The sequence below is a fragment of the Chiloscyllium punctatum genome, chromosome 36 (genome assembly GCF_047496795.1).
Source record: "Chiloscyllium punctatum isolate Juve2018m chromosome 36, sChiPun1.3, whole genome shotgun sequence".
In the NCBI taxonomy this organism is placed as follows: Eukaryota; Metazoa; Chordata; class Chondrichthyes; order Orectolobiformes; family Hemiscylliidae; genus Chiloscyllium; species Chiloscyllium punctatum.
In genome coordinates, this window is record NC_092774.1 from 73,043,811 (window position 1) to 73,066,925 (window position 23,115).

Sequence of the window (23,115 nt, forward strand, 5' to 3'; positions counted from 1 at the left end):
GGTGATATGCCTCTCTTGAACTTAGCTAGCCTCTCTGGCGCCATATGAGCCCTGTGTAAAATCTTCAATTTCATGGCCTGTGTTTTGTTACGTATTGAAATATTCCTTACATTTTCCCATATTTCTTTTCCATACTTCCAATAAAGTATCATCTCTGAGTTCCTGATTCCACGTCCTACAGGTTCCCTCCACGTCCCCGAAGGCATGTCCCTTTTGTAAATAATACAAAGTACTGACTGAAAGAACACCAGCACACTGGAGTACTTTTTCTCCACGTCTGACCTGTAAAGCTGAGCTGGGACCATCGTCTTTTTCTGTATATAATCCCTTATCTGAAAGTACCGGAATAGGCACAATCCATATTTCTGACTTAGCTGGCTAAATGACATCAAGACCTCCCCCTTGAATAAATCTCCCAGACAGGAGATTCCCTTATTCTCCCATGACCTAAAGCCGGAGTCCATTGCCCCAGGTTTAAATCCTTGGGATCCCACCAATGGGGTAAACAGTGAGGTCTTAAGCCAATTGCCCTCATCTTGCCTCATTATCCTCCAGGTTTTCACCGTATTTAAAATGATTGGACTCTTATACTGCTCGGTCATGGATTTCATCTTATCCATAAATAATTAGGGAACAACGCAACTGCGAGGCCTCAACATCAAGCCAAATTGACCCTGAATAACCCCAATGTCCCGCCACCCAGATATGGGAACAAAGTGCACATTTGATGTCTCTTCAAGTCCAGAAGGTTCACCCCACTCCCTCACCCTGCGAGAGCTGCAATTTGGTAAACTTAATTCGGGTGTGCCTGCGACACCAAATAAAAGAACCTAGCCAACCGTTGAGACTCCGTAATACTCATCTGGGTAGCAACAACGGGAGCATTCTCAAGGGGTACAACAGGCGAGGAAGAACATTCATTTTATTCAGGGCTATTCGGCCTAACCATGATTTCGGTAATCCCTTCCACTGCTGCAAATCCTGCTTTATCCTCTGCAGTAATTGTACAGTTAGCTTTATACAGCTGGTAGAAGGCAGGAGTAATAAAAATTCTCAAATACAAAAATCCTTTTGACAACCGTCTAAACAGGAACTGCATTCCATCCTTCAGATCAGGCACCTCCACTAATCCCCCCACCGGCATGGCTCCCGATTTTGTAAAGTTGATCCTGTAGCCCGAAAAACAGCCAAATAAATTAATTGTTTGCATCAATCGAGAAAATGACTCCTGTATCATCATAGGCCCATTCAACAGGGAAACCTGTTCCGCCTTTATACTGGGGAGGGGCAGATTCTCCAAATTCAAACAATCTTTGTTTGGCAAAGGAGACCCTTTTTTGCCACCTGTGTGTGCAATGAGTCGAGAGCAACCCTGAGAGCTGCAGCTTGACCAGTGAAGTCCTAATATAATATACTTCCTCAGCATCTATTGTTGCTCCTCTCTCTGCTTCCTTCTAGTTGTTTAATACGAAATAACTAGGCCTCATAAATATGCCTTAGTGGTCTCCCACAGTATTGCCGGATTACTGGCCTTACCAGAGTTGATATCCCAGAAGACCCTGAACTTTCTTCTGATGTACTCAACGAATTTGCCATTCCTTAACAGGAATGGGTCCGTGCACCAGTGCCGTGCATCCATTCCACAACCCTTGATTTTACCATCTAAATACACTGGCACATGGTCTGAGACAGCTATCTGCCCAATTTTACAAGCCAGTGTTCTATCCAAAATATCTGATGGCATAAAAACATGTCAACTCGCGTGTGGCACTTGTGTTGGTTGGAACAGAAAGTAAAGTCTCTTCCATTCAGGTGGAGATGCCTCCACACATCCACTAACCCCAACTCCTCACACTGGGGCAGCACGGTGGCTCAGTGGTTAGCTCTGCTGCCTCACAGCACCAGGGACCAAGGTCTGATTCCGGCCTTGGATGACTGTGTGTGGAGTTTGCACATTTTCCCCGTGTCTGTGCGAGTTTCCTCCGGGTGCTCTGGTTTCCTCTCACAGTCCAATGATGTACAGGTAAGGTGAATTGGCCATGCTAAATTGCCCATGGTGTTAGGTGCATGAGTCAGAGGGAAATGGGTCTGGGTGGATTACTCTTCGGAGGGTCAGTGTGGACTTGTTGGGCCGAAGGGCCCGTTTCCACACTGTAGGGAAACTAATCAAACTAATCATGTCCACCTACTGCTTAGATCGTGCAGTCATACATGCCAGGCCCCTTGTCACCCTGTCTACCTCAGGATCTATGAGGTGATTAAAATCCCCTCCTATGATCGTGCTGTGCACCCCAAGACTCATTAATTTAGCAACTCCATCAGTTAGAAATGTAAGAGGGTACACGTTGGGAGGGGTGGGGAGGAGATACACATTCAGGACGCCATACTCTTCTCCATGTAGTTGAGCTTTAAGAATGATGAACTGTCCAAGTTCGTCCTTAATTTTCTCAACTACCTGGAAAGGGAGGTTCCTTCTTATCAGTATAGCCACTCCTCTACTCTTAGAGCTAAAGGAGAAGAATACCCTATCATAACACCCCCACCACCCCACCCCACCTTGCCCACAGCTAACATCCTGGATCCTTCCAACTGAGGCCGTGCCCTAACCGCAAGCAATTCACAGATGAAAAAAAACACATTATTTACATTCTGAGAGTTAAAAATGGATGCCCACTCCCCCCTTCCCCCCCTCCCCCACACACACACTCACACCCCTTCTCCATACATCTTAACCACAGGTATAGCCACCCCCAAACCACAACCAAAAGGACAGCAGTTAAAACAAAAGTCCTCACATAATGCACAACTGACCGATGTACTAAATAATTCCGGTTTTACATCAAGGCAGTATGGAGAAGCCGATAACCACAAAAAAAATGTAGAGAGAGAAAAGAAAAGAAGGGACAGAAAGAACTGTACCATTGTCTGTATCGATGGCCCCATCCCGACCTGAGTCCTTGAATTCAGAGAATTCACAAAGTCCTTCGCCTTTTCTGCTGAATAAAAATGATATACCGTCCCCCGCCATGAGCGAAATGCAACACGGCCAGGAACCTCAAGGAACATTGAATGTTCAGATCCCTTAATTTTCTCTGAACTTCATCAAAAACTCTTTCTCTTCTTAATTCTGGCTCCAGAGAAGATATTATTCTTGAGCCTTTAATGCACAAAGCCTGTGGATCTCTTCCCAGTCTTCTTGCTGTTTCAATCACTAACTGTTTTTCTTTATAATGCAGGAGTCACACAAGGACCGTGCGGGGGCGTGGGTCCGGTCCTGACTTGCACGTTGCAATCCAGTGGGCCCGCTCCAAACCCAACAGGCCGGACTCCAACTCCAGCCCCAAGAACATCAGGAACCACTTCTCCAGGATTCCAATGAGGTCTTCGCCTTCCTCACGTTCCAGAAGACCCACGCGCTGTAAGCTTTTTCTCCTACTTTTGTTTTCCAGGTCGTCCACTTGCTCCTGAAGGACCCGAACCTGGTCTTCCAGCGTTTGGATCCTTCCTCCTGAGACCTCCGCCACGGTCCTCTCCTCTGCTGCCTATTCTCTTCGGGCCAACATTTGAATTTACTGCTCATGCTTTTTCAGCGTGGCAGATAGTGGTTCCACCGCTGCTTCAATCTTTTCTCAGAGTTTGTCAAACTCCGAGAGTAATTGCTGCTGCACCATTAAATCCAAAGGGACTACCCTGGGAGTTTGAGCAATGGCTCCAGGCACCCCCGATGCAGTAGGGGAGTGCCCTGCCTGTTGCACTCCTTTTGGCCCCTTTCCTTCATTTGCTTTCATCCTGGTCTTAAAGCTGTCAAACCACAATTTTAGCTGCTCCAGATGTTCACTAAGTTTATATTAGATTTTTTTTCTCCGAAGGAGGGTTAACAAGGGGGGGGGTAAAGGTCCACATTGCCGTAGGATATGGCACAGAGCCCAACACAGCAGACCACTCAGACCACCGCCATCTTGGATCTCCAAGAAAATGGTTTTCAGACCAGGAGAGAACAGCTCCAGGATCGTACAGCACAGAAACAGACCCTTCAGTCCAACTAGTCCATGCTATGTTCTCAAATTAAACTGGTCCATTTGCCAGTGATTGGCCCATATCCCTCCGAACCTTTCCTATTCATGTACTTCTCCAAATGTCTTTTAAATGATATCACTGTACTTGCATCCACCACTTCCTCTGGACATTGATTCCACACACAAACCACTTTCTTAAAAAAAAGTTTCTCCTCATATCTTTTTAAAATCTTTCTCCTCTCCCCTTCAAAATTTGCTCCCTCATCTTGAAACCCCCACCCTAGGGAAAGGACACCTGCTGGTCACCTCATCTATACCCCTCATGATCTTATAATCCTCTATAAAGTCACCTCTCAACCTCCTACACTCCAGTGAAAAACATATCAACCTATCCACCCAGATGTAAGTATATTCCTATCCAGTTATGATCTGTTCAGTGCTGGTGCAGGCTCGAAAAACCAAATGGTCGACCCCTGCTCCCAATTCTGTCACACTGTGTGAGACCATAAGACATGAGAACAGAAATTAGGCCATTCAACGCATCGAGTCTGCTCCGCCATTCAATCATGGCTGATAAATTTCTCAACCTCATTCCCCTGCTTTCTCCCCATTGCCTTCGATTCCCTTGATACTCAAGAAGATATCTACCTCAGTCTTAAATATACTCGGTGACCTGGCCTCCTGTGGCAATTAATTTTATAGATTCAGCACTCTCTGGCTGAAGACAGTTCTTCTTATCTCCATTCTGAAAAGTCTTCCCCTTTCTCGAAGGCTGTGCCCTCAAGTTCTAGTCTCTCCTACCAATGGAGATATCTTGTCAATGTCCACTCTGTCCTGGCTGTTCAGTATTCTGTCGGTTTTATAGATCCCCTCCGAGTGTGGGCCTGTTAATCAGCATGGACCAGACCCTTCCTTGAAAATGGGGTCGCAAGTAGATCAGATAATGAAGGAGCTGTTTGGTATGCTTTCCTCCATTGGTCAGTACATTGAGTTAGACCATGTTTTGGAATACCACATATAGTTCTGATCTCCCTGCTGCAGGAAAGATGTTGTGATACTTGAAAGAGTTCAGAAAGAATTTACAAGGCTGTTGCCAGAGTTGGAAGGTTTGAGCTCCAGGGAAAGGCTGAATAGACTGGGTCTATTTTCCCTGGAGTGTTGGAGGCTGAGGGGTGACGTTATAGGAGTTCATAAGGGGCATGGATAGGCTGCATAGCCAAGATCTTTTCCCAAGGATATGTGAGTCCAAAAGTATAGGGCATAGGTTTGAGATGAGAGGGGGAAGATTTAAAAATAACCTGAGGGGAAACTTCCTCACAAAGATGGTGATGTCTCTGTGGAATGAGCTGCCAAAGGAAGTGATGGATGCTGGTACAATTACAACATATTAAAAGGCATCTGGATGGGTACATGAATAGGAAGGGTTTTGAGGGATACGGGCCAAATGCTGGCAAATGGGATTGGATTAATTAGGATATCTGGTTGGCACCATTGATTGGGCCGAAGGGTCTGTTTCTGTGCTGTATGACTCTAATCGTCTTCAGTGAAAGTAGAAGTGTGGTTGTGAAGACTAGACTTCCAGAGTAGTTTTCAAAGATGTTTTGCCCTGACTGGGAGCAGAAGTTACAATGAAATCTTTCATTTGTGAGACAGCAACTGAGTGAGGGAGCACATCTGGAATTCTGGTGGAAAGCGGGAATTCGTTGCACTGTGGGGATGAAGTGCTTTCAGGTTTACTGGCAGTAAGTACGGTGTGCTGAGTGGAGAACCTAGTGAAGGGTTAGGTGGGTTTTTGTTTTAAACTGCTCATTTCATTCAGCCTTCAACATTGTATTTCCAACGCTGTCCATCAGAAGGACCGGTGAATCAGTAACTGGTATCATTCGAAGCTTTACAATTTTCAGTACTGCAGGTATTGCATTGTTTCATCAGCATTGTAAAGGTTACTGGCAGCAGCGGGAGGTGTGGGCTGTATTCACTTGAAATGATTAAGCAGTTACAGAACACACATACGAGAGGGCAGGGTGGGAGTTGTCTTTCGATTTGCAGAAAGTGGGAGGTTCTGGGAGCTGTAATCCGGAGCGCACACAACCTTGGTAAATCATTGAAGCCCTACAGTGTGGAATCAGACCATTCAGCCCATAAAGGCAACACTGACCCCTCTGAAGACCATGCCACCCAGACCCACCCCTACCCCACCTATCCTATCCTGTCATTTCTGCTGGTGAATTAGACTAGGACTAGGGGACATGGCCTCAGGATTAGGGAGAGTAGATTTAGGACAGAGATGAGGAAGAACTGCTTTCCCTGGAATGTGGTGAAGCTATGGAATTCTCTGCCCAAGGAAGCAGTAGCAGCAGCTTAATTAAGTATATTCAGGATACAGTTGGCTGGGTTATTGCATTATAGAGAATTAAAGGGTAGTTGGGACAATGCAGATCGGAGGAGCTGAGATGATGACCTTAATGAATGGCAGAGCATGCTGGATGGGCCAAATGGCCGACTCCTGCTTCTATTACTGTGAAACTATAACTGTGCATTTGCCTTGGCTAACCCACCTAACCTGCACATCCCTGGACACAATGGGCAATTTAGCATGGCCAATCCAAATCAAGGCCGGTGAGCAGTGTGGTGATGTGGAAAATGAATGTTAGAGAACGATGAAAAGGTACAAGGAGGATAAACCTACCAGCAATCAAAGCTGGATTCAAAAGATCACAAAAAATAAAAGTGAAGGCTGAATGTGTGCTGCATTGTAACAAAAGTGAATGAATTGGCTGCACACATTGAAGAGAATAATTATAATCTGAGACTCCTTCCAGAGAAGTTTAATAAGAAGCTCGGTAAAGGTAGATGGTTGGCATTGCTAATCAAAGCACTGATCACAGGGTAGTCTGGTGTCAGCTCGGATTTCAGGTCCTGATTTCTCTGTCCTCTGTTGATCTCCCTGTTCCCACAGAGTCAGGTGTCGTATGTCCTCAGCTCTGCTGGGTTTTTGCTGAAGCTTTGACCCTCTTTTCCACCTTCCAGAACAATAAAACATTCAGTCGCTCAAGGCCCAACCCACATTGCCCCAGCCTGTCAACCACCCAGACAGAGAGACTCATCGTAGTGGGGAATAAACAAGAAAAATGAAACAAAATTAGAAATAAATAGGTGAGCGTGTTTAATGTTTGTTCATTGGGAAGTAAGCCAGAAATAAGGGTCTCCCAGGATTCTTATGGTACCCAACTTGAGGAATTCTCTCTCCCTTACATCTAACTATTAGTACCCAACTCTGATTTATAACAACACTTACAGAAATAAACCATTTGTTATCAAACAGACATAGAGACAAACAGCATAGACATAGACATTTGCTTTCTCTCATGCACGCACGCATGCATATAAGTGTATAGTGTGAATTTGTATTTGCAGAATTATATTTATAAATAAATAGAACATTACAGCGCAGTGCAGACCCTTCGGCCCTCAATGTTGCACCGACCTATGCAACCAATCTGAAGCTCATCTAACCGACACTATTCCATTCTCATCCATATGCCTATCCAATGACCATTTAAATGCCCTTAAAGTTGGCGAATCTACTACTATTGCAGGCAGTACGTTCCACAGCCCTACTACTCTGAGTAAAGACTCTACCTCTGACCATCTGTCCTATATCTATCGCCCCTCAATTTAAAGTTATATCCCCTCGTGCTAGCCATTGCCAACCAAGGAAAAAGGCATTCACTGTCCAACTCTCTGATTATCTTATGTCTCAGTTAAGTCATCCTTCAACCTTCTTCTCCCTCACGAAAACGGCCACAAGCCCCTCAGCCTTTCCTCCTAAGACCTTTCCTCCATACCAGGTAACATCCGGCACGGTGGCACAGTGGTTAGCACTGCTGCCTCACAGCGCCAGAGACCCGGGTTCAATTCCCGCCTCAGGCGACTCTCTGTGTGGAGTTTGCACATTCTCCCCGTGTCTGCGTGGGTTTCCTCTGGGTGCTCCAGTTTCCTCCCACACTCCAAAGACGTGCAGGCCAGGTGAATTGGCCATACTAAATTGCCCGTAGTGTTAGGTAAGGGGTAGATGTAGGGGTATGGGTGGGTTGCGCTTCGGCGGGGCGGTGTGGACTTGTTGGGCCGAAGGGCCTGTTTCCACACTGTAAGTAATCTAATCTAAATCTCCTCTGAACCTTTCCCAAAGCTTCCACATCCTTCCCATAATGCAGTGACCAGAACTGTTCGCAATGCTCCAAATCTGGCCACACCAGAGTTTTGTACAGCTGCAGCATGATCTCATGGTTCTGAAACTCAATCCCTCTACCAACAAAAACTAACACACCGTATGCCTTCTTAACAGCCCTCTCAACCTGGGTAACTTTCAAGGATCTATGTACTTGGACACCAAGATCTCTCTGCTCATCTATACTACCAAGAATCTTACCATGAGCCCAGTATTCTGCATTCCTGTTGCTCTTTCCAAAGTGAATAACCTCACACTTTTTCGCATTCAACTCCATTTTCCACCTCTCAGCCCAGCCCTGCAGCTTATCTCTGTCCCTCTGTAACTGACAACATCCTTCGTCAGTATCCACAACTCTACCGACTTTAGTGTCATCCGCGAATTTACAAACCCACCTTCTATACCCTCATCCAGGTCATTAATAAAATGACAAAGAGCAGTGGACCCAAAACAGATCCTTGTGGTACCTCACGAGTAACTGAACTCCAGGATGAATATTTCCTATCAACCACCACCCTCTGTCTTCTTTCAGCTAGCCAATTTCTGATCCAAAAATTTGATTTTGTTCAAAAAATGCGCAGTCTGCTGGTAGTCAATGCAGGCAGTGCATGCATATACTATTTTATAAATTTCACTTTGGAAACAGAACCTGTCAGATTCAAAATTGGGATACAGACTGACTGTGACCTCATACCATTATTGCATTGTCTGAGCTGAGGTGTCACCTTTTGTTAGAAACCTTAAGTTATCTTGAGAAGGTGATTTGTAAGAAGTTCTGAGATTTACATATTAATGAGACCCACAACCCATTCTAAAAGATTAAAGACTGATGGTTTGCCACGTCTGTATGTTGAGTTTCTCACTGGTGTTGGTGTCAATGCCTTGACTCAGTGTCTGGTTGTTTCTAAAGACGCTGTATTGCAGGTTTATCCTGAATTTATACAGTTTTTCTTTGCTTCCCAAAATCAAATCTGCTCACACTGAGCAGTATCCCAATGTCGTGAAAGATGTTAACTTTCAGGTAGAGTCATTCAAAAGAGATGTTTTTACTTTTTTGGCCCTGTAAGATCCTGAATTAGCATCCATCAGGAAAATTAGAGTGGAGTGAGAATGGATGGGGGGAGAGAGATTTGGATGGTGCTTTCAATTTTGTGGAATAACAAAAGAAAAGATTGTTCTGCAGAAAAAGAATTGCTTGTTCTGAATTTCTAACCTGGACTGATGCTAAAGTGGAGATTTGAGACCCACCAGGGAATCCCTTGTGGACTCAGACCTGTAAAGTCTCCCTCTTGGTTCGTCTTGGAAATCGTACTGTTTGGAAGTCTGGAATAAAAACCTGTTATGGACAGTTTAGTATAATTTTAGTTCTCCACTTTATTCACTACTAGCATCACTGTGACAACATAACATTGATACCTATAAGCTAAACTAACTTGGTTCTAATAATCTCGGAGAGTAGGTTACCAGCTGTTCAAATGCCCAGCAGGCTACTCCAATGTATTGATACAAAGTGGCTTCCTTTGTACAAAATTTTGAAAAAGAAATTGCATGTTCTTAATTAGACAGATAACAGTGAAAGACAATAATTCATAAGGAAGAAAAGCGAATTGACAGGTCTGTGAAGCTTGACTAATCACTCCTACAGGCCCTAAGCCATTCGTCAGGTGGGAAAAACAGCTGAGTTCGGCGCCTGCTCGTGAGAGAAACTCCTCTCATAAAGAGGTACCAGTCTCAGCTAATTGGAGAGTTCACAAGATAACCTTGCACAGCTCACACGTCAGATACAGTTCTTTTATAAAACGGCTTCTTAGTAAGGAGGGCAAACGTTCAATCATAAAATGGCTTCCCGACACATTGTGCAAGAATCTCTTCAATATTCGACCTCAAATAATTTCTAAGCTAGGAGCAGACTACTGCTTTTTAAGCACTAAACCATTCTGTACCTGAGGCAGAGATGTGACCGTAAGGTTGCGTTCAAACTGATTCATTCGTCTTCGAATGAAACATGCCTACTTTTCAAGTTTGTGATTCAAATTCAAATAAGACATAGGATCTAATTAGTTAGAATTGACAGTGGGGCAGTCCGTAAAAACAAGTAAATTAAAGCTTTATCAGTATTTCCTTTTACAGAATTTGCATTTCATAACCAGAATTGGCTTCTCAAAATGCAATTAAATTCAATCCATACCAGCTAAGCACTAAGAGTTAATTTTCTGCTGGATTCAACAGCCTCAGCACTAAAATAGTGTCCCTCTCCAGTGTCCTTTTGAAATCTCAAGTCAGGGTTTTGTAACAGCAAAGATTTATTTTCTCTGTGACTGCCCTGCTTGCAAGGGGTATACGAATCCATTATAATTGACAGCAACTGAGTGTTAATTACAACGTTTTTGATAGTACCGAGTTTCGTTTCAGGGTCAGAACCAAACACTGTCATTAATTTCACAAGGGAACTGCTGTGAATGTTATCACTTGGTGTCCTGTTCATACAGATTCACCGATGCTAAGGCAAACATTTTTAATTGTCTTACAGCATCCTGTTATCACTTGCTAAGCCCAGGTGTCCCTATCTTTTACATTCTTTAAGATGCCCCCCTTTTCTGAGCCTTGCTGTCTGTCTATTTTCTAGTGTAATAAATGTGTTCTATAATTCAGCATTACATTTAGTCTAAATGTTTAAAGACAAGTTTTAAGGCTATAGACCTTCTCAGTGACAATGATGACTTTTGTAATCTCTTTTTACAGAGTATTTGATCTGAAAACTGAAGTTTAAAAATCAACAGATGAAGGGCTTATGCCCAAAACGCCGACTCTCCTGCTCCTCAGATGCTGCCTGACCTGGTGTGCTTTTCCGCACTTTTTGACTCTGACTCTCCAGCGTCTGCTGTCCTCAATTTCAAGTCAATGTTTGACAGTCATTCAGTCCATTGGGACTGTAACGAGTTTTGACTAAGATTCTGTGAGAAGGAGCAAAGTTTTTTGATCCCTGTTTCAGTACGTTTTCAGCATCAGTGGGACTGAATGAGAGACCCTACTGTTACAGCGTACTGAATGTGGAACCTAAAACAGTTATCCAGCCTGGAAAGAGGAATTCACGGCAGGAGGGGACTGTACACGTGTTTGTGTGCCGCTGAAGCTTCAGCCATGGAGAAACCAGAGGAATCCAGCCCCGTGGAGAAACCTTGGAAGAGTGGCGACTGTGGGAAAGGCTTCCATGTCCCGTCTGTCTTGGAGGCACATCAGCGCAGTCACACTGGGGTCAGGCCATTCTCCTGCAAAGAGTGTGGGAAGGGGTTCAGCAGTTCCTCCACCCTGCTGAGGCACAGACGGGTCCACACGGGGGAGAGGCCCTTCAGCTGCCCTGAGTGCAGGAAGGCTTTCAGCAATTCCTCTGACCTACTGAAGCACCAACGGGTCCACACCGGGGAGAGGCCATTCGCCTGCTCAGAGTGTGGGAAGGGGTTCAGCAGTTCCTCCGCCTTGCTGACCCACCGACGGGTCCACACAGGGGAGAAGCCCTTCAGCTGCCCCAAGTGTGGGAAGGCCTTCACCCAGGCCTTTTCCCTGCTGAGGCACCAGAGTGTCCACACAGGGGAGAGGCCATTCACTTGCCCAGTGTGTGGGAAGGGGTTCAGTGATTCCTCCGCCCTGCTGACCCACCGGCGGGTCCACACTGGGGAGAAGCCTTTCAGCTGCCCTGAGTGTGGGAAGGCCTTCACCCATGCCTCCAACCTGCTGACCCACCGGTGGGTCCATACCAGGGACAGGCCCTTCAGTTGCCCTGAGTGTGGGAAGGCCTTCAGCAATTTCTCCCACGTGCTGATCCACCGACGGGTCCACACCGGGGAGAGGCCATTCGCTTGTCCTGAGTGCGGAAAGGCCTTCAGCAATTCCTCTGACTTACTGAAGCACCAGCGGGTTCACACTGGGGAGAGGCCCTTCAGCTGCCCTGAGTGCGGGAAGGCCTTCACCCAGGCCTGCAACTTGCAGAGGCACCAGCAGGGACACCAGCGCTCCCAACAATCGGATTCTGCCGGTGAGGCTGCTGTGGGTCACCCCTAGGACTGAACCTCCTGTCCAGTCTGACAGTGGGAGAGTTGGTGGGCTTGTTTTGTTTTCTGCTGGACTGCACCCACTCCCACGGTGGCTCAGTGGTGAGGAGCATTGCCTCACAGTGCCAGGGACCCGGCTTTGATTCCACTATTGGGGCAACTATCTGTGTGGAGTTTGCACATTCTCCTTCTGTGCCTGCGTGGGTTTTCTCTGGGTGTTCCGGTTTCCTCCCACAGTCCAAAGGTGTGCAGATAGGGTGGATTGGTGAAGTTAAATTGTCCCAGTGTACAGGGATATGTAGGTGTGGTGCATTAGTCAGGGGAAATGTCGAGTAATAGGGTAGGGAAATGGGTCTGGGTGGGTTACTCATCAGAGGGTCAGTTTGAACTTGTTGGGCTGAAGGACCTGTGTCCACACTGTAGGGATTCTGTGATTCTATGAACTTTGATCCATTGGGCACTGCTGCTCGTTGAGCCCAGGACTGCACGTTCCCACTGAAACAATCTGCACAAACCTAAGACTGCAAGGCCATTGGAGCAGAAGTTAGGCCATACAGCCCATCGAGACTGCTCTGCCATTCGTTAGAGACAAAAACAAACTGCAGATACTGGAATCCAAAGTAGGCAAGCAGGAGGCTGGGAGAACACAGCAAGCCAGGCACCACCAGCAGTGAAGTCAGTGTTTCAGGTATTAACCCAAATCATTGACTTCTCCACCAGAAATGATTTACCAGGATGTTGCCGAGTGTTTGGGCTACAGGGAGAGGTTGAATAGACTGGGGCTGTTTTCCCTGGAGTGTCAGAGGTTGAGGGGTGACCTTATATGGGTTTATAAAATCATGAGGAGTATGGATAGGGTAAATAACAAGGTCATTTCCCTGGAGGTTGGGCAGTCCAGAACCAGAGGGTTTATGGTGAGAGGGAAAAGATTTAAATGGGACCTAAAGGGCAACCTTTTCATTCAGAGGGTGACACATGGATGGAATGAGCTGCTAGAAGAAGTGGTGGAGGCAGGTACAATGACAGCCTTTAAATAGCATCTGGATGGGGACATGAATAGGAATGGTTGAGAGGGATATAGGCCAAGCGCTGGAAACCGACCCTTTGGTCCAACTCATTCATGCTGACCAGATATCCTAAATTAATCTAGTCCCATTTGCCAGCACCCCTCGAAACTCTTCCTGTTCATACACCCATTCAGGCGCCTTTTGATTAGATTCCCTACAGCGTGGAAACAGGCCTTTCGGCCCAACAAGTCCTCACCGACCCTCCGAAGAGTAACCCACCCAAATACTACAGGCAACTTAGCATGGACCTCAAGGGACAAGTTTTCACACAGAGGGTGGTGCATGTACAGAATGAGTTGCCAGGGGAAGTGGTGGAGGCTGGTACAATGACAACATTTAAAAAGCATCTGGATGGGTATATGAGCTAAATGCTGACAAATGGGAGTAGATTAAATGTTGGATGTCTGGTCAGTATGGACGAGTTGTACCGAAGGGTCTGTTTCAGTGCTGTACATCTGTACGACTCGGCCTCTCGGGTTCACACACAAAGAATCTGTCAGTAATGTTGGGTTTCAGTGTTCGGTTGAAACAATGTGGTATCTTTTAGAGACTTCGCGTCAAGAGATGCACAGCAGGGAAACAGACCCTTCAGTCCAACTCGTCCATGCTGACTGCATATCCTAAATTAATCTCATCCCATTTGCCAGCACTTCTCCATATCCCTCTAAACTCTTCAAATTCATGTTCCAATCCAAATGCCTTTTAAATGTTGAAATTGTACCAGACGCCACCACTTCCTCTGGCAGCTCATTACATACATACACCACTCTCTCCGTGAAAAGGTCCCTTTTAAATCTTTTCCCCATCATCCTAAACCTCTAGTTTTGGATTCCCCATCCTGGGGAAAAGATTTTGACTATTTACCCTATCTGTGCCCCTCATAATTTTATAAATATCTACCAGGTCACTCCTCAGCCTCCGATGTTCCAGGGAAAATACCTGCAACTTATTCAATCTCTCCCTGTAACTCAAACCCTCCAACCTCACAACCATCCATTTAAATCTTTTCTGAGCCCTTTCAAGTTTCACGACATCCTTCCTGGAGACACAATTTGCAGGTGTTCAGTGTTATGGACCAGGCCAGATCCCCTCAAAACATTTTTAGATTAGATTACTTACAGTGTGGAAACAGTCCCTTCGGCCCAACAAGTCCACACCGCCCCGCCGAAGCGTAACCCACCCATACCCCTACATCTACATCTACATCTACCCCTTACCTAACACTACAGGCAATTTAGCATGGCCAATTCACCTGACCTGCACATCTTTGGAGTGTGGGAGGAAACCGGAGCACCCAGAGAAAACCCACGCAGACACGGGGAGAATGTGCAAACTCCACACAGTCAGTCGCCTGAGGCGGGAATTGAACCGGGGTCTCTGGCGCTGTGAGGCAGCAGTGCTAACTACTGTGCCACCGTGCCACCCAGACCCTAACTTTTTTTTAGTTGTTTTAGGCAGAGGTATCTCAGGAGTGATGTAACTGGTCAAATCACTTGGCTTCCAGGAAACAATTTATTTACACACCGCCGAATGAAACCTTTGTGACCACTCCATTGACCTGTGTTGCCACCTTCAGGGTACAATCGACTGAACACCCAGATCTCTAACTCCCCCTCGCGAGAGCCAAGAGTCCTCAGTTCTATTGAGGGGGGGGAAATTGGATGTCAGTCATCTCTGTATTAGAGAATGCATCATTTAAATTAAACTGAGAAGGGCATTCCTGACAGAAGATGGCACAGAGTGTTCCAAGAGACACGTAACCTGGCTGTAATCTGAGACTAAATTCTATTTCTTGTTACGAGAGGGAATCATATTTATTGGATCATCATATCACGAGAATCTTGTTTTATTCCGGAACAGTCAGTAGTTAGAAGGGACTTATTTGGTTTGTTAATAGATGATTTAATCTGTTCACCGTTACTGTTGGATAAATAAATGGATTTTTGTTGATTTTAAAGTGTGAGGGATTTATTTTTGAACATTAGAGCAGGTTACACCACTTTTCACATTTATTTTGCAGATTATAGGGTGATGCGCTTGTCTTTGGGTGTTTCGGTTTGAGATCTCTGGTGGGGTAGGAGTTGGTGTCAGCTTTCCCTTTCTAACAGTATTGACGTGATGTCACGCTGAATGCAGTGGAGTCAATATTAATCCCAGCCTCTTGCTCTGGTTGTGGGTGAATCGCCTTAATTTGGTCACTGACTCAGAAACAACACACAGAACCAACTGCTGAAACAATGATTCACACTTCATTGCATGTAACAACCAAAACTAAAAACCCTCAAGTAAGCAAGTTCAGTCTCACGGCTGCCACCCTCCCCCCACCCGGCTATCACCTGATTACTGGCAGAATTTAACCGAGTTTCAATCGACAGTGCCCATCTCTGGAAGGGTCAAGGGGTTTGACGCAATATTGTTCTTCCAATACTGCTGCTGCATCGTTCTGGAGTGAGAACATAGAACAATAGAGCACAGTTCAGACCCTTCAGCCCTCTATGTTGTACCAGCCTTTTATCTAACTTGAAGATGAGACTAGCCTGCACACCCCTCAATTTACTGCCGTCCATGTGCTTGTTCAGCAGTCGCTTAAATGTCCTTAAATGTATCTGACTCTCATTCCAACCCTGGAAGTGCATTCCATGCACTCACCATCGGATAAAAAACTTACCTCTGACATCTCCCCTAAACCTTCTTCCAATTACCTTAAAATTACACCCTGTCATTTCTGACCTGGGGAAAAAGTCTCTAGCTATTCGTTCTATCTATGCCTCTCAACATCTCTATAAAGTCACCTCTCATCCTTCTTCGCTCCAATGAGAAAGGCCCGAGCTCCCCCAACCTAAGCCATCCCCTCCATTCCAGGCAGCATCGAGGTAAATCTCCTCTGTACCCTCTCTCAGCTTACACAGCTTCCTGTTGTGGGTCTGTTCGCCGAGCTGGGAATTTGTGTTGCAGACATTTCGTCCCCTGTCTCGGTGACATCCTCAGTGCTTGGCAGCCTCCTGTGAAGCACTTCTGTGATGTTTCCTCTGGCAACTTCCCTACACATCTTCCCTAAAATTAGGTGACTAAAAGTGAACACAATATTCAGAGTGTGATCTAACCGGTACACCATACAGCTGCAGCATAACCTTGCAGCTCGTAAGCTCAAACTCCCTGCTAATAAAAGCCAACACACCGTACACCTTCGTAACAACCTTCTCAACATGGGATTGTACTCATTAGCGTTCGGTAGGTTGAGCAGAGATCTAATAGAAACTTACAAGATTATGCTTGGCTTAGAAAGGATGGATACTGGGAAGTTGTTTCCGTTAGGCGGAGGAGACTAGGATCCAGGGACACAGCCTGATAATTAGAGGGGGTCAATTTAGAACAGAAATGAGGAGATATTTCTTCAGCCAGAGAGTGTGGGCCTGTGGAATTCATTGACAGGGAGTGCAGTGGAGGCCAGGGCGTTAAATGTCTTCAAGGCAGAGATTGATAAATTCTTGATGAAGGAATTAAGGGCTACGGGGAGAGTGTTGGTAAATGGAGCTGAAATGCCCATCAGCCATGATTAAATGACAGAATGGACTCAATGGGCTGAATGGCCTTACTTCCACTTCTGTGTCTTATGGTCTTAATTCATTGATGTTGACTAGATATTCTAAATTAATCTAGTCCCATATGCCAGCACATGGCCCATACCCCTCTGAACCCTTCCTATTCAGAAACCATCCAGATGCCATTCACATATTGTAATTGTACCAGCCTCCACCATTTCCTCTGGCAGCTCATTCTTTACGCTCACTACCCTCTGAGTTAAAAAGTTGCCCTTAGGTTTCTTTTAAATCTTTGCTCATCCTCCTCACCCTAAAGCTATTACACTTTAGTTCTGGACACCCCCAAACCCAGGGGACAATATCTCGTCTATTTGCCCAATCCATGCCTTTCATGATTTTATAAATGTATACAAAGACCTTTGCCACACTCGGGAAAACAGCCCAAAACAATTCAGTGCAAACCCTCCAACACTGGCAGCATCCTTGTAAATCTTTTCTGAACCCTTTCAAGTTTCACAACCTCCTTTTGATAGGAGCAAGAGCAAAAGTGGCCGAACCAATGTCCTGTACAGCCACAACATAACCTCCCAACTTCGATACCCAGAGGATTGGGAAAGTTGTATTTTGTGGGTTTTGAAAACTGGGAAAGAATGGAAGTATAACCTGAACTTTTGAGGGTCAGTTTGGAAACATGAATACTTCGGAGGGGGGCAGAAAGAAGAGATGAGGGAAGGAAGCCAAATGTGCTGCAGCCAACACGGAGCAAGAACAGAGGATGTAAAACTGTTGCAGCCAGCTTGAAGCTGCAATGTGGATCATTGCACATGCTGTACTTGAACCTGATGCATTTATTTGTGGGAATCAGATGCATTTTATAAATAAAAATAAAGTATCTCCCCCTCCCCAATTGCTATCATCCGTCCCTCCTCACCCGGATAATTAAGACACATACCTGAGTTGGCAGAGTAGATTCCCTCCTTGAATTCACTCCAGTTGCTACAAGTGAACAGATTACCCCCTCCCTCTCTCCCTCCCAGGATGAGGAGTTGCCCAGAGGAGGGTATTTCACATTGAAACTGATCGGGCCACTTCCGCGTTGTGATGTCAAAAATGGGGCAGGGAGCGGGGACAGGCCGACAGCAGAACTCTGCAGCAGATGGAAGGAGAGCAGTTTGCAAAAATCCCTTCCCTTCAAAGAATCCTCACAGTGTGGAAGCAGGCCACTCAGCCCAACAACTCCAAACCAATGCTCTGAATGGTAATTCACCCATATCCTCCCCTTATTGCCCTACATTTATCCCAGAGTAATACACAGAACTTACACATCCCTGGACACTATGGAGGGAATTTAGCATGGCCAATCCACCCTTGAGGATCTGGATCCCAGGCGGGACCCCTCCGTCTCAAGATCGGTCAAAGAACGAACGGAATGCGGACTGTACAAAGCAAAGTTATCAGTTTAATAAAGCAAGGCAGTCTGACGCAATTCTGTCCAGCAACACAGAAGTTAAAGCTTCTGAGCTCCGTGGCGAAATGGCAGAATTACTTTCGAAAAGTACACATCACTTACATGTTTTTTAAGAGACAGCACAGCCTTAAAAGACCAATCAAATGTAATAAGGTGACATGATTGACAGCAGGTTAGTCCAATATTTCCTAGGAAACAGATTGTTTTACTCTCAAAATCATCCCGTGCTTGCTAGTTCAAGGTTAGTTCGAATACCAAATTCATATGATTCATATTATTAAACCCCATTGTTTTCTTTTCCCCAAAGCTAACCAACTCAGCAAAGCAGCAATTCAAGTTCGCAGTATCAAATCATAACCTGAAGCCATTTTAAATTGAAAAGCCATTCTGTGTGGACTTGCCATTGCCAGCATTGGTGCACAAGAAGGAACAGTTTACCTGTGCGATCCTGAGCAACCAGAGACTGTGCACCAACTATGCCAGGAAGATGTCCTCGTCTGCTGAGGGACTGAACATTACCAAGAATGACTATTGCAGTGGTCAGAGATTGAACAGTTCATTTACAGAGCAAGTCTAAATGGTCTTTACCCTGTAAAGGTGTTGTGTGCCAGTGTGATACCAGTTGTGCTATGAGCTACCCTGGTAAGCCTTGCCCCCATCCAAATAGGTCACACCACAAAAGAGAAGATAGGGAAATGTTATTTTTCGATTACAATTTGTTTCTTCAAAGTCACAATAGAATATTTGGTGGAGATGAAGTGGTCTGTTATGTGCTGACTTCAGCAAAAGATTCTTTGACCCCTACTGGCACCAATGCCTTCCCAATTATGGGATGGGTGGAACTGTTCTGGGACAATAACTGCCTCTCTTACCAAAAGACCCATCTATTGAACAGCCTCAAGGAAGTCAGAAAGACAGGCATGCCTCTTACTGGCAAGGTCCCTCCCTTACCTAGACTAAACCTGGTTATTATTTTGAATAAAGGAAGTACTCCTCATGCTGTAACTGTAGGAATATAGTCTCCCCTGAGTTTTGCAATAGAATGGAAGAATCCAAAAGCTCTACAAAACAGTAATATCACTCTTTGGGATATGCAGCTCTCAGTGACTTTTTTCTGTAGGAAGATTTTTCAGGAATTATTAGCCATCAAAACCATACTTATATCGGTTGTGGTCTCAACCTTTTGGGTAATGAGACAACTGCTGCTTTATTGAGATCAGGATTTAAAATTTGAATTTAGGCTGTTGTTAGGAGCAACAGGTGTATGTAGGTTTTTATTAACCACAAAATGGCATTTCAATTGTAAATAATATTTTAAAATAAGTATAACAAAATGGCTTTAGGTAATGATTTGACATTGAACTTGAACTGCTGCTTTGCTGAGTTGGGTGGATTTAGAAATAAAAGAGAACAATGAAGTTTGCATAATATGAATCTAAGTAATTTGGTATTCGAACTAATCTTGAACTAGCAAGCGTGGGATGATTTTGCACGTAAAACAATCGGTTTCCCGGGAAATATCATTGGACTAACCTGCTGTCAATCATGTCACCTTGTTACATTTTATTGGTCTTTTGTAATTCAGGCTGTGCTGTCGCAAAAATAAATAATGCGTAATTTTCAAATGTAATTGTGTAATTTTGCCACGGAACACAGAAGCTTTTAACCTGTGTTGCTGGACAAATCTGTGCTAGGCTGCCTTATGTCATTAAGCTGATAACCTTTCTTTAAATAGACCGTACTCCTGGTGATTCCTTTGACCGATCTCGGATCGAGAGAGCCGATTGAGGGGGTCCAGACCTTCACCCTAACCTGCAGAACCCCGAACACTATGGATACACTTACCTCGGCCAATCCACTCTAACCTGAACATCTCTGGACACTGGGGGTAAATTAGCATGGTCAACATACACTAACAAGAACATCCTTGGGCATTATCAGTAATTTAGCATGGCTGAACCCCCCCTAACCTGCACATCGCTGGACAGTCTGGGGAATTAAACTCGGCAAAGGCCGAGGTTACCACGAGGTTGGAATTCTCTCCCAGAAATGACAGTTGATGGTGCCCTCACCAAGATGGCCGCCCGCGCTCCCCGTCCCAAGACAACATGCGCCTGACCCTCACAAAGATGGCGGCCGGTTGCCCGGGCAACCCGAGAGCGCCTTCGCCGGTGAAGTAAACACTGGGCCTGTGGTGATTTTATTGGAGGCCTCAGGCCTCCCCCGAGGAGTTTATAAACTCCCCAGTCTCCCTCCTCCCGCGGTTCCCAATCCTACCCTGTCTCACTGTCTCCTCTCCCCGGGGGCAGGAGCCAGCTCTTGCCGCTCGGGCCTGGCGACCTCCCCGGGATGTTTCTGAAACCTGGTCCTGTTCTGAAGGAGGATCACCGGGACCCGAAATGATTTCTCTCGGCACGAGCTGCCGGACCTGCTCGGCTTTTCCAGCGGTTCTTATTACTTCAGCCACCGACACCATTCTGCTCCCACACTCAATAACACTGCCTCAGTCCCGCTGCAGGACCTGCACTGCACATGCGCCAACTCACAAGGGGCGGGGCCAAGGTCTGTGACGTCTCCTGAGTTGAGGGGGCGTGGTTGGAGAGACCACCAAACAATCGGTGACAATGGGGGCGGGGCGATCGTTTTGCCGGCCCCCAGCCCCAGAAAGGGGCGATTTCAAAAAGTTTCAACGTAGTGTTTTTTTAACTTTTCAGCCTGTTGTGAAATGTTATTCTGGACCTATGGATGGGTCAAACATTAGGAAAGTTTCAAACATAAACAAAGGGATATTAAAAAATATAAATAAAAATAGGCAAGTTAACTTACAAAAAAGACCTCCACTAAATATTAAAAAGGACAGCAAAAGCTTCTGTTGGTATGCTCATGGGAACAGAGTCGCTAAGCTAAGTGTGGTACCTTGGAAGATGAAAACTGTGAGTTAATGGGGGAACATTGAACATTGAACATTCATGGGGGCAGAGATAATCTCAGTTTTTATGTTGGCCGACAACAGAACTATTCCTCTTAGAATTGGCAAGTCAGAGGCTTTAGAAAGGGTAGAACTTAAACAATCAACGTTGAGAGGGTAAAGGTCCACAGGAAACTATTTGGATTGAGGACAGACAAGTCCACTGGTGCTGATGGCCTACATCCTGGGTCCTGAAGGAAGTGGCAGTGGAGATGGTGAACTCATTAGTTACAATATTCCAAAAATCTCTTAACATGGGAAAGATTCATTGTGTTTATTTAAGACTGAGATACATATATGTTCCTGATTGTCAAGGGGATCAAAGGTTACGGGAAGAAAGCTGGAGAATGGAGTTGAGAAACATCTCAGCCATGATTGAATGGTGGAGCAGACTCGATAGACTGAGTGGCCTAATTTCTGCTCCTGTGTCGTATGATATTATGGTTCCATTGGATTGGAAAATGCTAATGTAACACCTCTATTCAGAATGGGAGGGAGGCCATATGTGGGAAATTGCAGACCAGTTCGTTGAACATTTGTTATAGAGTCATAGAGATGTGCAGCACAGAAACAGACTCTTCAATCCAACTTGACCATGTCAAAAGATATCCTAACCTAATCTAGTCCCATTTGCCAGCACTTGACTCATATCCCTCTAAACCCTTCCTATTCATCTACCCATCCAGATGCCTGTTAAAAGCTGTAATTGTACCAGCATCCACCACTTCCTCTGGCAGCTCATTCCATACAAGCACACCCTCTACATGAAGAAGTTGCCCCTGAGGTCCCTTTTACGTCTTTCCCCTCTCACCCTAGATCTATGCCGACTAGTTCTAGACTCCCCCACCCCATCGAAAAGACCTTGTCTGTTTATCCTATCCATGCCCGTCATCGTTTTATAAATCTCCCCTCACCTTCCGAACCTCCAGGGAAAACCGCCCCTGCCTATTAAGCCTCTCCCAAATGCTCTAACTCTGGAAACATCAGTGTAAATATTTTCTGAACCTTTCAAGGGACAAGGCAGGAAAATGGGGGTGATGAGCAGTCTTGATCGAATGAAGCAGCAGACTTGATGGGCTGAATGGCCTAATTCTGCTCCTATATTTGTGAACTTTTGAACTCTGGAGCAGGCAGGACTTGAACCCGATCCAGGGTTAGGGTCACTACCTCTGTGTGACAAGACATCCAGAAAAATATCAAATCCTCCCCATCGGGGAATTGCACCCCCAGTCTCCTGAGTCACAGATGGGGATACTAACCACTCCACTACCGAGGATGCTGGACAGTTGCAAGATGATGGGGATAGGGGTGGAGAATAGGTGGGTGCTTCAGGAACTATTATAGACATGAAAGTGTGAATGGCATCTTTATGTACTGTGTAAAAACAAGGAGTGCAGATGCTGGAAACCAGAATCTAGATTAGAGTGGTGCTGGAAAAGCACAGCAGGCCAGCAGCATCCGAGGAGCAGGACTAAGCCAGCCAATGACCTGACCTGTGCCACACAAACACAGTCCCCCTGGAGTGTTACCAGAGGTGTGTTCAGGCTGTAGGAAGAGATCCAATTCCCAGTTTGACCTGGAATGTAATCCCCACAGGCACACAGGGGGAGTGGTGATCCACTTGCTCCACATGTGGGAAGGGATTCACTGAGTCATTCAAATTCAAACACATCATTGACTTCCTACTGGACAGAAAGGATTAAACTTCTCACCAACAACCGCTTTAAAAAAAATCCACTTTTATGGTCGCAGCGAGAATCACAGTTTTCCAAAC

General features: G+C 45.6%; 1 protein-coding gene across 2 annotated transcripts in view; it reads left to right on the top strand.

The window, feature by feature from the left end:
- Nucleotides 1-12,541, top strand: part of LOC140460676 (uncharacterized) — a 32,394-nt gene extending 19,853 nt beyond the window's left edge. Inside the window, exon 2 of one of the 2 annotated variants that reach the window (XM_072555308.1) lies at nucleotides 11,479-12,541. In XM_072555308.1, coding sequence (XP_072411409.1) covers nucleotides 11,479-12,306 — 828 coding nt within the window. In that variant the 3' untranslated portion in view covers nucleotides 12,307-12,541. Of the gene's footprint in view, nucleotides 1-11,452 lie in introns of both variants that reach the window. The other variant, XM_072555307.1, reaches the window with a different exon arrangement.
- Nucleotides 12,542-23,115: the final 10,574 nt, after the last annotated feature.